Source organism: Heloderma suspectum, chromosome 4, assembly GCF_057233095.1.
Source record: "Heloderma suspectum isolate Gila_16-S chromosome 4, 16-S_ref, whole genome shotgun sequence".
Lineage (NCBI taxonomy): Eukaryota > Metazoa > Chordata > Lepidosauria > Squamata > Helodermatidae > Heloderma > Heloderma suspectum.
Window position 1 is genome coordinate 197,961,578 of NC_139461.1, and position 12,896 is coordinate 197,974,473.

A 12,896-nucleotide genomic window follows, 5' to 3' on the forward strand; every position below is an offset into this window, starting at 1 on the left:
ATGCTTGTTTCTTGAATAACACAAGTCAGAAGCTTACATAAGGGAGCTCTGCCAACCTGTCCAGATACAGAAATGAGCATTGCCGCCTGTTTCAGGGCTTTCTATAGGAAGCGTTAAATATCTGTTATGCAAGAGATGAGTCCCACTTACACAATGGAAACAGCAGGCAGTGCCGCTTGCACAACAGCCCTGGGATACTGCCCAATATAACATTTAAATCACATTAAGGGTGCAATCCTATCCAGATAGGTGGCCGCCTCCGAACTCGGAGGCGACCGCCTTTCCAAAGCAGGGCAGGAGAAGCACGGGCGGGGATCATTCCCTCCATGCTTCTCCTGCCCTGCATTTGTGGCTGGACAGCCAATTGCGGCTGTCTAGCTGCGGGAGGACAGAGCAGGGGAGGAGACTGCGATACAACACATTGGATGTGTCGTACAGGCATTTCCGCCCTGCCCAGCCCCAAATGGCCCCAGCCATGCCCCTTTTTGGCTGCTCCGCGCTCCTCTTGCGAGCGTGGAGGATGGGGCTGTTCTGCGCTGCCTCCAAGGCAGTGCAGAAGTGGGGGGAGGTCGATTCCCAGATAACACGATATCCTATGGCCATCTAGCCACTGTCTAGTGGCCATAGGATTGCTCCTTAAGTGGGCTTTACAGTTTTCCTTACATATTTCAGGTCAAATACTTGTGGCACATTGTGACAAAAAGTTAACGTGGGGTATTTTTGTTAGCTTGGTTGTTTACTAAATGCAAGTAAAATAATCATGCAGTTAGATCATTTTCTAGGGCTGCCTTCCTCAACTTGGTGCCCTCCAAATGTGTTGGACTTTAACTACTATCAGCCCCAGCCAGCATAGCCAATTGTCAAGAATGTTGGGAGTTGTAGTCCAAAACATCTGGAGAGCACCAGGTTGGGGAAGGCTGCTCTAGGGCACCAGAAATTTTTCCAGCACAAATCACCATATGAAAAGTACCCTAATTTGCATATGAAAGTTTTACAACTCAAACTTTTCTGGAAAACCCACATCACTGAAAAAGAAGAGAAACAATCACAGTTTTATAACAACTCCACATAAGCCATCCAAACATTCTTTTGTTTTATTTTTTAATTTATCACATCTATCTCCTGCCCTTCCATCAAGGAGCTCAGGGTAGCAGGGAAAATAAATATTCAAGTCCTATTAAAGCCAGTCTTCAAGTTTTAGTTCATTGGAAATCTTCCATTGCAAAGAGAACATCTGGAGTTCGCAAGCAAGCAAGGTCTCTTCCTGGAGAACAACAAGCTTCATTAGGAATCTGTGGCTTATCAAAGTGCACATTTTGAAAAAGCTGCTACACACTGGCCCTATGCTGTTAAGCCAGGAAAGATTGCCTTACAATGAATGAGAAGGCTCCCACAGGGTCATCCTGGATCAAGGACTTAATGAAAATGTGTCACCCTGGAGGACAGCAAACTATCTATGACAGGAGAAAAATTGCCAAAAAGTTGAAGCAATCTGGAGGATCTTTTTCCAAACTACCTTGGGAATGACACATTATCCATATATCTGGCCCAAACCAGAGGCAGAGATATAATTTAAAAAAAAAAATCCAACAGGCAGCTACACATGCAGGCTGGCAATGTAACAAACTACACTTCATATTTTAACATCAAACAAATGAAGTCAAAGACAAAGGAATATGTGTGCTAAATAAAACGAAGAAGTCAAACCATGGAAGATGTAACTTGCTGCTTCTAAAATCTTGGTAACAGAGACTTGCCATTTTTAAAGAGAAAAAGAAATGCATTAAGGAAGTCTACCCAATGGAACTATTATTTGTGGTTAGTATGTCAAAGCACAATGAAAGGTTGTTTTGTTTTAATCATTTAAACCTTTCGATTCATTTCCAGAGGTCAAATCCCACTAGATTCATACAGAAACAGCAGCTCAGGAAAGCATGGTAGGTATTCACTAGAACACCTACATGGGTGGAAAGGGGGGAAAAAAACCTATAAGATGAATAGTTGTCAATGAAGCATTTCAAATAAAGACGGTAGATTTCTTATTGTTTGATAACCATTTTCTTTTAAGGAGAAAATCCTAAAAAGCCAGAATGGCAAGCCAATATTTTATATCTGAGAAATATTTGTTTGTGATACTGTACCTCTTGTTTGTTTGCTTGCTTGCTTAAGTTGTCAAGGCAGACAGCTTTATCAGTAGAATTTTAATTTATTTCCTTCCAAGAGAAACTTCAGAATCTGGTCAAAATGTTATTCATTAAAAAGACAGAAATAGAAGAGTCGCATGCCATAAAACATGAAACAGAGTTCGGAATTTAGATGCCTTATCCTTAGGTCACTGACCTGGCCCCAGGAGACTCTGCTGTTCAAGTCACTACTCTGAGAACTTTGGTGAAATTTAGATCAGAATCCTAGTCATATTTACTCAGAAGTAAGCCCTAGTGCGTTCAATGGCACTTAGGGCACAATCCTATCTAGATAGGCGGTCACCTCCAAATTTGGAGGCGACTGCCTATCCAAAGCAAGGCAGGAGAAGCACGGAGGGGATCGTTCCCTCTGCGCTTCTCCTGCCCTGCTTTTTCTGCTAGACAGACGGTTGCAGCTGCCTAGCCACAGGAGCACGGAGCAGGGAAGGGAGCTGCTGTACAACACATTGTCCCCACCCCGGAACGCCCCCAGCCATGCCCCTTTTCGGCCTCTCCGCGCTCCTCTGGTGAGCGCGGAGGACAGGATTATTCCGCACTTCCTCTGAGGCAGTGCAGAAGTGGGGGGAGTCTAGCCACTGTCTCGCGGCCATAGGATTGCTCCCTTACTCCCTTAAGTGCATATAAGATTGAAGGCTAAATTTTGACGAGCCCAATGATTCTTCAACTTTGTCATACCAAATATCCACAAATCAGTTCATTTTCATATGCAGGAATTTTGGGGGTGGCTGGGAGGGGGGGTACCTTGTGTTTTCACTTCAGATGGTAATGACCAATCCTTCTGGCCCACAGACTAGAAAGGCAACACTCAAAACTCATGTTGTTGCTGTATTTATTGTGTGTTTTGGTGATTTCCTACCTCCTTCTGTTCTTTCTTCAGAAGAGCTTAAACAAACCTGTCATCAAAACTACACTATGACCAAGTTCACATGACACGACAGGCCACCATGGTTTAATTTAGGGATGTCAGAGAATTTCGCCACGAATCTTGGGGAGGCCGAATGCCAGCGCATTCAGCTCCCCGAAATCGGTGGCGAAACGGTCTGCCCCCCCGCCCCCCCGGGATGGGACTTACCTTGGGCGAATCCTCCTGGCGGCGGCGGCGGCTCCGGCGGTGGTGCAGCAGCAGCGGTGGCTGGTCTTCCGACCGGCTGCCGCCGCCGCCATTTCCAGTAAAAAAAAAAAAAAAAGCGTGATAGGCTACGTAAAGATTTACATAGTCTATCACGGCTAGATTTTTTAAAAATACCGTGATAGGCTACGTAAATGTTTACGTAGCCTATCACGTCTGAGTAAAAAAAAACATGTGTATGCAAATGGTGGCGCCCATGGGCGCCACCATTTGCGTTCCTTATTTTGGCACGTGTAGTCTACGTAAACATTTACGTAGACTACGGCGAAAATAAGGGGAACGCAAATAGCGTAGACGCTACGCTATTTGCGTTCCCCTTATTTATCGCCGTAGTCTACGTAAATGTTTACGTAGACTACACGTGCCAAAATAAGGAACGCAAATGGCGGTGCCCATTTGCGTACGCGCAGTTTGTTTGTTTGTTTGTTTGTTTACTCAGCCGTGATAGGCTACGTAAACATTTACGTAGCCTATCACGGCTGACTGCAGGGACGCAAACGGCGGTGGCTATGTCCGCTGCCATTTGTGCACCTAGCCAGCCAGGATTCGGGAGGGGGAGGGACGGAGCGCCTCCCCCCCCGGCCAGAATTTCAGGGGGGAGGGATGGAGCGCCCCCCCAGCCAGAATTTCGGGAGGGAGGGACGGAGCACCTCCCCCCCCGGCCAGAATTTCAGGGGGAGGGACGGAGCGCCTCCCCCCCACCGCGAATCAATTTCATGAGAAGGTAAGTGACTTTCGTACATCCCTAGTTTAATTTACCTACGGGGGCTGTCGCGTCACGCTGGGCTCCTGTGGGCACTATTTTAGCATGGTGCCCATGGGCGCCCACCTCACCATACCTTGTCATGTGGTGCAAACCCAGTTGGCAGGGGTTGTTTGAGGGTTAGACAATCCTTACAAATAACCCATGCCACCTAGGTTCACACAACCACACAGCAAGTTTGGCACCCACAGGCACCATGCAAAAATGGCTCCCACAGGAGTCCAGCACAACCCAACGCCCCCACAGGTAAATTGAGCCACAGTAGGCTGTCGTGTCATGCAAACTTGTAGCACTGAACTTTCATCTGAGGACACCAGAACAACTATGCATTTATTTCTCTGGAAAGCTCAAAAATGTAGAATCAGTTCTGAAATGATCCAGTGGAACACCATTAACTAAGGGCATAGCACACCACCCACTAACCACTTGCCTTGTGCAAGCTTATGCAAGACACCCATAAGACGGCTTTAAAGTGCACTGAATAGCAAACAGATTGCTGGACCTTTACCAATTCAAATGAACATAGTATTGGATTCCTGATTAGGTTTGTTTTAGAGAACTTAAAATTCAGTACTTTTGACTTCACTTAGGTTGTAACCCTGAACATACATGCTTAGTGTAGAAATATCACTAAAATTAACAGAGTTCGCTTCTACATGTGTAGGATCAAATTTGTTAGTTGTTCTCCTGTGTGCAAAAATCTATTGACCCCCCCCTTCAACACACATAGGCACATCCACAAAAAAACCACAGCCACAGAAGCCATTAGTGATTACATTGTTTTATAAACCATAACTTTGGATGAAATATCGCTGAAGATCATTATTCAAAAATGTGCCTGAGTGGAAACTTTTACTCAATAGATTATTTTTTCTTATTTAAAAATGACTGGAAAGGCAAAAGTTAACCTGTCCACATCACTATGGATCCTCAGATGTGCCAACTAGATGTCTGCCCTACAATCAAGTATTTTAAAGTCATGGGGTGTGTGTTTTAAGTGATACAGTGAAAGCTTCATGACAAATGTGGGGGAAATGCTGGAAGATTGCTAAGATGAAAAGATCACAGTGCTCTAATCATATCACCAGCTGTGAGCCTAATGAACTAAATTTAAGACAGCCATTATCTCCAGAGGGTAAAAAACTAGCCATTGCTCATCTTCATGTGCTAATTAATGTAGATGTATGCTTATTTACGGCTGTCTATTGCCTAGCATTGAAGCTGTCCTTGAAGACTGTTCCACCAGACTCAGAACATGACCCAAAAAACCTTCGGAGAAGGCTGACTCACTAGAAGCACCTTATAGCCAGAGTTTCCTCCGACTAGGTATATCCTGCAATATTTGATCTGAAAAGCTCTACAGGGTGGATCTAGAGGAGTACTTAGCAGAGTTCTATTCATACTGGAGCAAGGAGGCAGGCAAGTGATCTTTGCAATTCCTCTTTCCCCCTGCAGTCCCCTGAAAACTGCTCTGGAGGGCTGAGGGACCCTCCAGAGTAGCATGAGAGGTGATGTGGCACATGGAGGGATGCCGCACATGGAAGGGGGAATCAGCAATGTTAGTTTCCCTGCCCCCAATGGTGAGCCTCCGCTGGATCCCAGTGTCTTCCATGAACAGAAGGAACTGTTCTGTTCACTTAACAGCCAAACAGGATCCATCCCTGTATCTGTTAGTGGCACATATCTAAGCCACATTTCTCTCATAGGCCCTATCAAAATACCCAGCATTGACTGAAAACATTTCATTAATTCATTATCAGGGATGCACGAATTGTGAAAAATCTGCTCTGGCATGTTTCATGGATTGTCGGCTGCCTTTTGCTCCATCGTCCGCTCACAGATGGATTCAATTTCCCCCCCCCCCATCATGTGGAAAAATGCGCAAATAATTCCGTAAGAGGGTTCACAGCAATTTGCATATTTACCTTAGTACGTAACATTTAGTGTATTGTCCCCCATTCCATTCAACTTTTCCCTGCATATATTTACCAGTCTCAGCAAAAACTTGCATATTTTCCTATGAATAAATATATGTACATTTCAGGGAAGTTAAAAAAAAAAAAAAAAGATCTAGAAGTCCATGGTCTCTGCATGGCCTGAGGAGCTTGGTCCACAGTGGATTTTGCTGGTCAGATTCTTAGAAATCTGAGCTTATTTTGGTCCATCTCAAATTTCTCCAGCATCTCTATTCATTAGCTCATTCACAATGTTTCTATGCCACCGCATAACCCACAGGTTACCTGGGCAGCTTACAGCAAGAATTAAAAACAATCCGGAGACATTACAATTAGATATCCGGGATAAAAATTAACAGCCTACTGAACATTCCAAGCATGTGTCATTGTTGTTGTTCAGTCGTTAAGTCGTGTCCGACTCTTCGTGACCCCATGGACCATAGCATGCCAGGCCTTCCTGTCCTCCACTCTCTCCCGAAGCGTGCTCATTACAGCCTTCCAAATGAGGGACAGTATCCAACTGTGTCATCCAGTTAGTGAAAATGATGTTGTTCTAGTGGAAACTAGGTTCTGAACTATGTGCAAGAGAAGAATCCAACTCGTTATGTTTGCACAAGCGTGGTCGCGCAAGCAGTTGTGCAACGGGTTGCCTATAACTCTCATGGAACCTGTTGTACATTCTGCTTGTGGAACCAGTTGCACAACACCTTGCACAACACCTTGCACAACTGGTTGCACAAGCATGATGGGAAACCACTTGTGCAACAGAGTCAGCAGCACTCCGCTAGCACTATTTGAGCTTGTGTAATGACACTGTTCAATACTGTCCCATAAGTCCTCAAAAATTAGTAACCCACATTACTAATATTATGCAATGTTATTAATGGGTAGCACATGAAGAATCTAAAACAAAAGAATCAACGTTTCCTCCAACGGAGCAGAGGTTCTCTGCCCATCTTCCACAAATTTGCAGCCTTCACCAACCTGGCACCCTCCACATGTGTTGAACTACAATGTCTATTACCCCCAGCCAGCAGGGCTATTGACCATGCTGTCTGGGAATGATGGGAGTTGTGACCCAACACATCTGGAGGGTGTTGGGTACTGGAATTCCATCTCCCTTGGAGAGTCAAAACCTGAACCTGAACATCCAAAAGCATCTTTTCTTCTGCTATTAGATTTCAGCAGTTTGTAGACAGCTGTGATCAGGTTAGGTAGAATGCTAGAGGGTGCAATCCTATGCATGTTTAGATAGGAAAAAAGTCATTCAACTCCCAGCATGCCCCAGCCAGGATGGCTGGCTGGGGCATGCTGGGAGTTGTAGGACTTTTTTCTGTCTAAACAAGCATAGGATTGTGCCTTTAGAGGCCATATTTTCAGAATGCATGATGTTTTCATAGTGTTGTCACTGCTTTCATGACCTGCCTGTTAGCTTCCCACAGACATCTGGCTGGACAAAACTGGAAACAGAATGCTAGGCTAGATGGACCTCTGGTGCTAGTTTATGAGAAGTTATTTAAGAAGTAACCCTAGCCAGAAATCTGAATGAATAAATGGCTAGGGCTGGCTAGGGTCAAGGCAACATACATGAGGTTAAGCCATTTTTATTCTTAACCATCTGACAACTCTAGCTAAAACTCATATATTCAATATATACAACCAAGCACCGTTTCATGTAAATTCTATACTGTAGATGGCTCAGACATAGTCCTACTTAGAGTAGACCCACTGAAATCAATAGGACTTAAGTCAGTCATGGTCCCATTGATTTCAGTGGGTTTACTCTAAATATGATTAAGTTTGGATGTAATCCCATGTTCCCTTAGGACCCATCCCCATATGTGTTTTTAAAAATCTGGGTACCATCAGTCCATTTCATTTGATCAACTGAAGGAGATGCATACATAAATTTAGAAACTGAATGGATGACTTTGGCTTGCTTGGGCTACAGTTAGAAAAATACAAAAGTGGCTATTAACTCCCAAGACTTGACTGCAGAGGAGTCAACTTGAAGAATGAAGAAAAAGGAATTCCTGACTTGACACTTGCACAATGTTCTCTGAAGCCACATCGCTGTTTGCTGCACTAAACTCATGAAGGGCGAAGGACAGAATCATGTTCCTAAATACTCAGCAGACATGTGTCACAGGCCACAGCCAATGCTCCTCAGCACACATTCCCAAGTAGCTTAGTACATCCGTCCGCTTATACGTCAGTGTGGTGTAGTGGTGAGAGTGTCGGACTGGGAGCTGGGAGATCCAGGTTCTAGTCCTCACTCAGCTATGGAAGCTCACTGGGTGACTTTGGGCCAGTCGCAGACTCTCAGCCCAACCAACCTCATAGGGTTGTTGTTGTGAGGATAAAATGGAGAGGAGGAGGATAATGTAAGCCGCCTTGGGTTCCTTGCAAGAGGAAAAAGGTGGGATATAAAACAAACAAACAAACAAACAAATGATGCAGACATACGTACTGGGATTCTTAGGAATTGAATGTATGTCCATTTTATCTATGGGAAAATTAGAAAGAAATGTTGATACTGTCGTAAATGTATTTGATAAGCAACAGTAAAAAGAACATGCATCTGCCCTTCACATTTACTGTCACCATGTAGCTATAGCAAACACAACTGTTGCATAAACACTTAGACACTGTGGAACAAAACAGAAGGGAGAAACTCTGTTATGCAACAATTTCATTTTCAAAACGCCAACGTAGCAGAGACATCCAAAACGAGATGGAAAAGTGCTCATGAGGTTGGCATCTCTAGAGATGTTTTGTCGGTTGGATTAAAAAAAAAAAGGACATGAAAATAATTGATTAATTCCTTGCTGTAGGACATCCTGAAATCATTTCAAGGAGTTCCATTCCAGATCTTCCCCTTCAAGATTCTGTTTCTGGATTGTGAGCTGTTTTAAAAACACTGGATAAAATCCATTGTAAGTCCTCCTCAGGGTAGACCCATTGAAATGAATGGGACTTAAGTTAGTCATGTCTAACCCAAGTCCCATTCATTTTAATGGGTCTACTATAAGTAGGACTTACGTTGGATTTTACCCAGTGAGCCTTACTCATTGCTGATGAATGACGTGTGTCTCCTTCTTCCAAGGAAAGTGTTGTGACAGGGCTAGAGAACCTGTGGACTTCCAGATGTTGTTGGACTCTGACTCCCATTGCCCATGTCTAATGACAATGCTGGCTGGGGCTGATGGGAGTTGTAATCCAAAAGATCTGGACAGGCCCGGGTTGGGGAAGGCTGGACTAGTCCCAGTTCTTAATTTCCTTCTTCTCACCTTCGTAATTCACCAAGCCTCTTCCTTTACAACAAGGGTGGGCAACTAGTGGTCCTCTAAATGTTATGGACTACAAGTCCCATCAGCATAGCCAATGCTGCAGGGGTGTTGCTAGGCCTGTATTATATGTTGCAGGGCCCCTGGATCCATTCCCCAAAGCCCTCAGTGTCCATTAATGCCAATGGAAGACTTTTTCTCAGCTTTATTGCCATGCAGGGGGTGTTTTTCAAGGGGAATTGCAGCTGGGGAGGGGGGGGTTAACTCTCCCCTCCCCCACATGCTGCAACCCACCAACCCCACCTCTCCATGCATAGCAATTAAGCTGAGAACAAAACTTTTTCCCCCATATTGGCTTGGGATGATTTAAAGCAGGGTGAAAATTAATTGAAGAATGTTTTTTATTTGAGATGATTTAGATGACAAATTAACTGGCCGGCTTTGCCTCCAGTGAAATTTAAGTAAATCCTGGTCAATATTTCTACATTTGCATATATAGATATAAATCAGCCTATGCAAATGTTGTGCAGATTTGTGTCCTATGGGCCTGAACCCCAAATCTCTTAAATGTCTAAAGACCCTGAACCCCTGCTTTATGCTCATGATATTTGACTTCAATTACAGTTGCACCAGGTGCCCACAAAACCTGGGGCCAGCAACAGCTTGAGGGCATAAAGTCCGCCCCGCCCCTGGTTAGAAACCTATCCTCAATAAAAGCATCTCTCTCCCGCTACCTGTGAAAAAGACGGGCAGCGTCTGGCTTCCTCCTTGTTGGTTTGCATGCTATCCACCAGGGGAAGGCAACCTGGTTCCCTTCAGATATCTTGGACTACAAGTCCCATATTCCCTGACCATTCACCATGCTGTCTAGGGCTGATGGCAGTTGTAGTCCAGGTTGCCTACCTCTGCTATACACCCATGCATATAGTGCTGTGTACCTTTGCTATCAAGATAGTGTGCATCAGACAGGATCAAGGGAAAGCAATTTACTCCTGAGAGGACCAATTTAGGAGAGAAGCTATCTGGGAGAGGGCAATACCCTCCCTTATGTCCAATCTCAATTAACGATTCCTAGCTAATGACAGGCATGCCAAATCCAATAAAGGGCAAGTTGAGTAAGTTGCAGTTTCTCTTCTGTGAAGCTGGAGTAACTTAAAAATAGGGCAAGGAATGTGACATCCTGAGGTTAATTATCACATGATGCTTTTAATGTGGAAAGCACTTTATGATCTTCTTTCCCCAGGGCTAGCCTTGTCATTAGGCCTGCTGCAGGGGTGCTGCTTAAGGGCAGTAAATGGTCAATTTAGGCTGCAATCCTATGCACACTTACCTCGGAGTAAGGCCCATTGAACAGAGTGGGATGTATTTCCAAGTAAACATGCTTAGGACTGCACTGGGGGGGGGGTGTATTCACCACAGACTGCGCAAAAGCACCATTTGGATTTCTGCCAGAAGCGTCAAAGTGCCCTGGGTCATCTCTGTGTCTCGTCCTCTCAACAGGGCCATAACTATATTCACAGATGGAGATCAAAACCCACAAAACAGTGTTTTGCCAAAGATGACCCTGTGCAGTCATAGGTGGGCAGGGATTTAGAAGGCAAGCTGTCCTGGCAAAACTACAAGGCCGGAACTACACTGCTTGTATAATGGAGGTTTCCTTTTGTTAGTTACAATACAACCAGAAAGGATTTAATATCCAAGTAGTGCTTAATTTCCTTCTTCTTTAAATCCTGAATAGAAAACTAAAGGTGCAATCCTATGCATGTTTAGATTGAAAAAAGCCCTACAACTCCCAGCACTCCCCAGCCAGCACAGCTGGATGCTCAGAGTTATAGGACTTTTTTTCTGTCTCAACATGCATAGGATTGCACCTTCAGTCTTACAACAGGGGGCTCTGCCTCCGTTCCCAAATTTGCAAGTGCAGGCTGTGGAGAATCAGTGATGGGGGAAAAGCCCTGAGTGACCCACCCAGAGAGCAGCAGGGGCAGAAGCAAACTCCATTATATTCCCGTAATCACGATGGTCCCACCATTTCAGGAAGTTTAACATGCAAAGCAGCACATGCTCAGAGTGCCTCTTGTATAAGAGGGTTGACAAACAGCGTTGCTGCTGTTATTCTAACGTGTCAGTAACAAAGGGGTTTTAAAGCATGGGATAGCGGTGAGTGAGACACGCCCGCTGTGTGCTTCAGAACTGAAGTAATGCGCATGGCCGTCTAGAGGTTCCCCCCATGAGCGCCATTAAGTCCAGGATCTAAAACTACCTAGCTGCAACACCGCACTTTGTACGTCCTCAGAGGCACACATTTCACATATTGGCCTGGTTCCAAAGCAGATTCCTGCCGGGGATAACGGGGCTGAAGTCCAACCCTGCACCAAGAACCGGGAAGAGCTGATCAGCAAGCGCTGGCGCCTCCCTTCGCTGCTGCAGGGTCCGAGTTTCTTCTTCCTGGCTACCAGAGACGCACTGGCGTTCCTCACGCCTCCTACTCCGCCCCTTTCCCCGCGGCCCCGCTTCGAGAAGTGGGTACCTCAATATCCACAGGATCCCGGCTAAGCACACGATCCATAGCGTCAGCCACGAACGTCCGTCCTTTCTCCCTCTTCGCCTTCAAGAAGGAATCCCGAACTGACGGAAGCAAAACAGCGGCGCTGACCAAAGCAGCAACGCCCTCCGTGGGCGGACGCGATTGCAATGTAGACATACCTCCGCGCTCCAGTAAGTTGGCCTCCCGCCGCCGCCCCTGCTCGCCCTCCGGCCTGGGCTTGCGGGGCTCGTTTCGGAGCCACTGCTGCGGTTGCCATCTGCGTCAGCCAGGACTTAATTTGATTCAGCTCGCATTCGGGCCGGCAGCCCCGGAACCTATTTCAAATGCCAGAGACAGATGAAGTTGCAATAAACCAGAGCCCAACTGCATCGGAGCATGGGCAGAACGCTTTTCGCTGGCCACGGTTTAGTGGTGTGACGGGGCGGAGCACCAGATGTACTGCTGTTGTTATTAACACTATTGTTATTGTTGCTGTTGAGTCGTTCAGTCGCGTCCGACTCTTCGTGACCCCATGGACCATAGCACGCCAGGCCTTCCTGTCCTGCGCTCTCTCCCGGAGCGTGCTCAAGTCCATATTCATTCCATCGGTGATGCTATCTAGCCATCTCATCCTCTGCCGTCTCCTTCTCCTTTTGCCTTCAGTCGTTCCCAGCATCAGGGTCTTTTCCAGGGAGTTTTCTCTTCGCATTAGGTGGCCAAAATATTTGAGCTTCAGCATCTGTCCTTCCAATGAGCAGTCAGGGTTTATTTCCTTATTATTGACTAATAATAATCAGCATAGAATTTGTAACCTGTCTTTTGATGCAAAATTTTCAAGGCAAAAGAGCCACAAGTAAAATACAAAATAATATTGGGTTGGATCCAGATTGTCATACTTGGAGTAGATCCATTGAAATCAATAGGCCTTAGGTTAGTCGTGTTAGGGTGCAACCCCATGCATATTTAGACAGAAAAAAGTCCTACAACTTTTTGGGTCTGCTCAGGCTGAGGCTGTCTTTACTTGAGGCATT

At 45.5% G+C, this 12,896-nt stretch overlaps 1 protein-coding gene across 5 annotated transcripts in view; it reads right to left on the reverse strand.

The window, feature by feature from the left end:
- Positions 1-12,456, reverse strand: part of DPYD (dihydropyrimidine dehydrogenase) — a 761,638-nt gene extending 749,182 nt beyond the window's left edge. For 2 of the 5 annotated variants that reach the window (XM_084851875.1, XM_084851878.1), the window contains exons 1-2: positions 11,869-12,236; positions 8,522-8,557 (exon numbers count right to left, since the gene is read on the reverse strand). In XM_084851875.1, coding sequence (XP_084708001.1) covers positions 8,522-8,557; positions 11,869-12,042 — 210 coding nt within the window. In that variant the 5' untranslated portion in view covers positions 12,043-12,236. Of the gene's footprint in view, positions 1-8,521; positions 8,558-11,868 lie in introns of all 5 variants that reach the window. The other 3 variants (XM_084851877.1, XM_084851880.1, XM_084851876.1) reach the window with 3 other exon arrangements.
- Between the last annotated feature and the right edge of the window lie 440 nt (positions 12,457-12,896).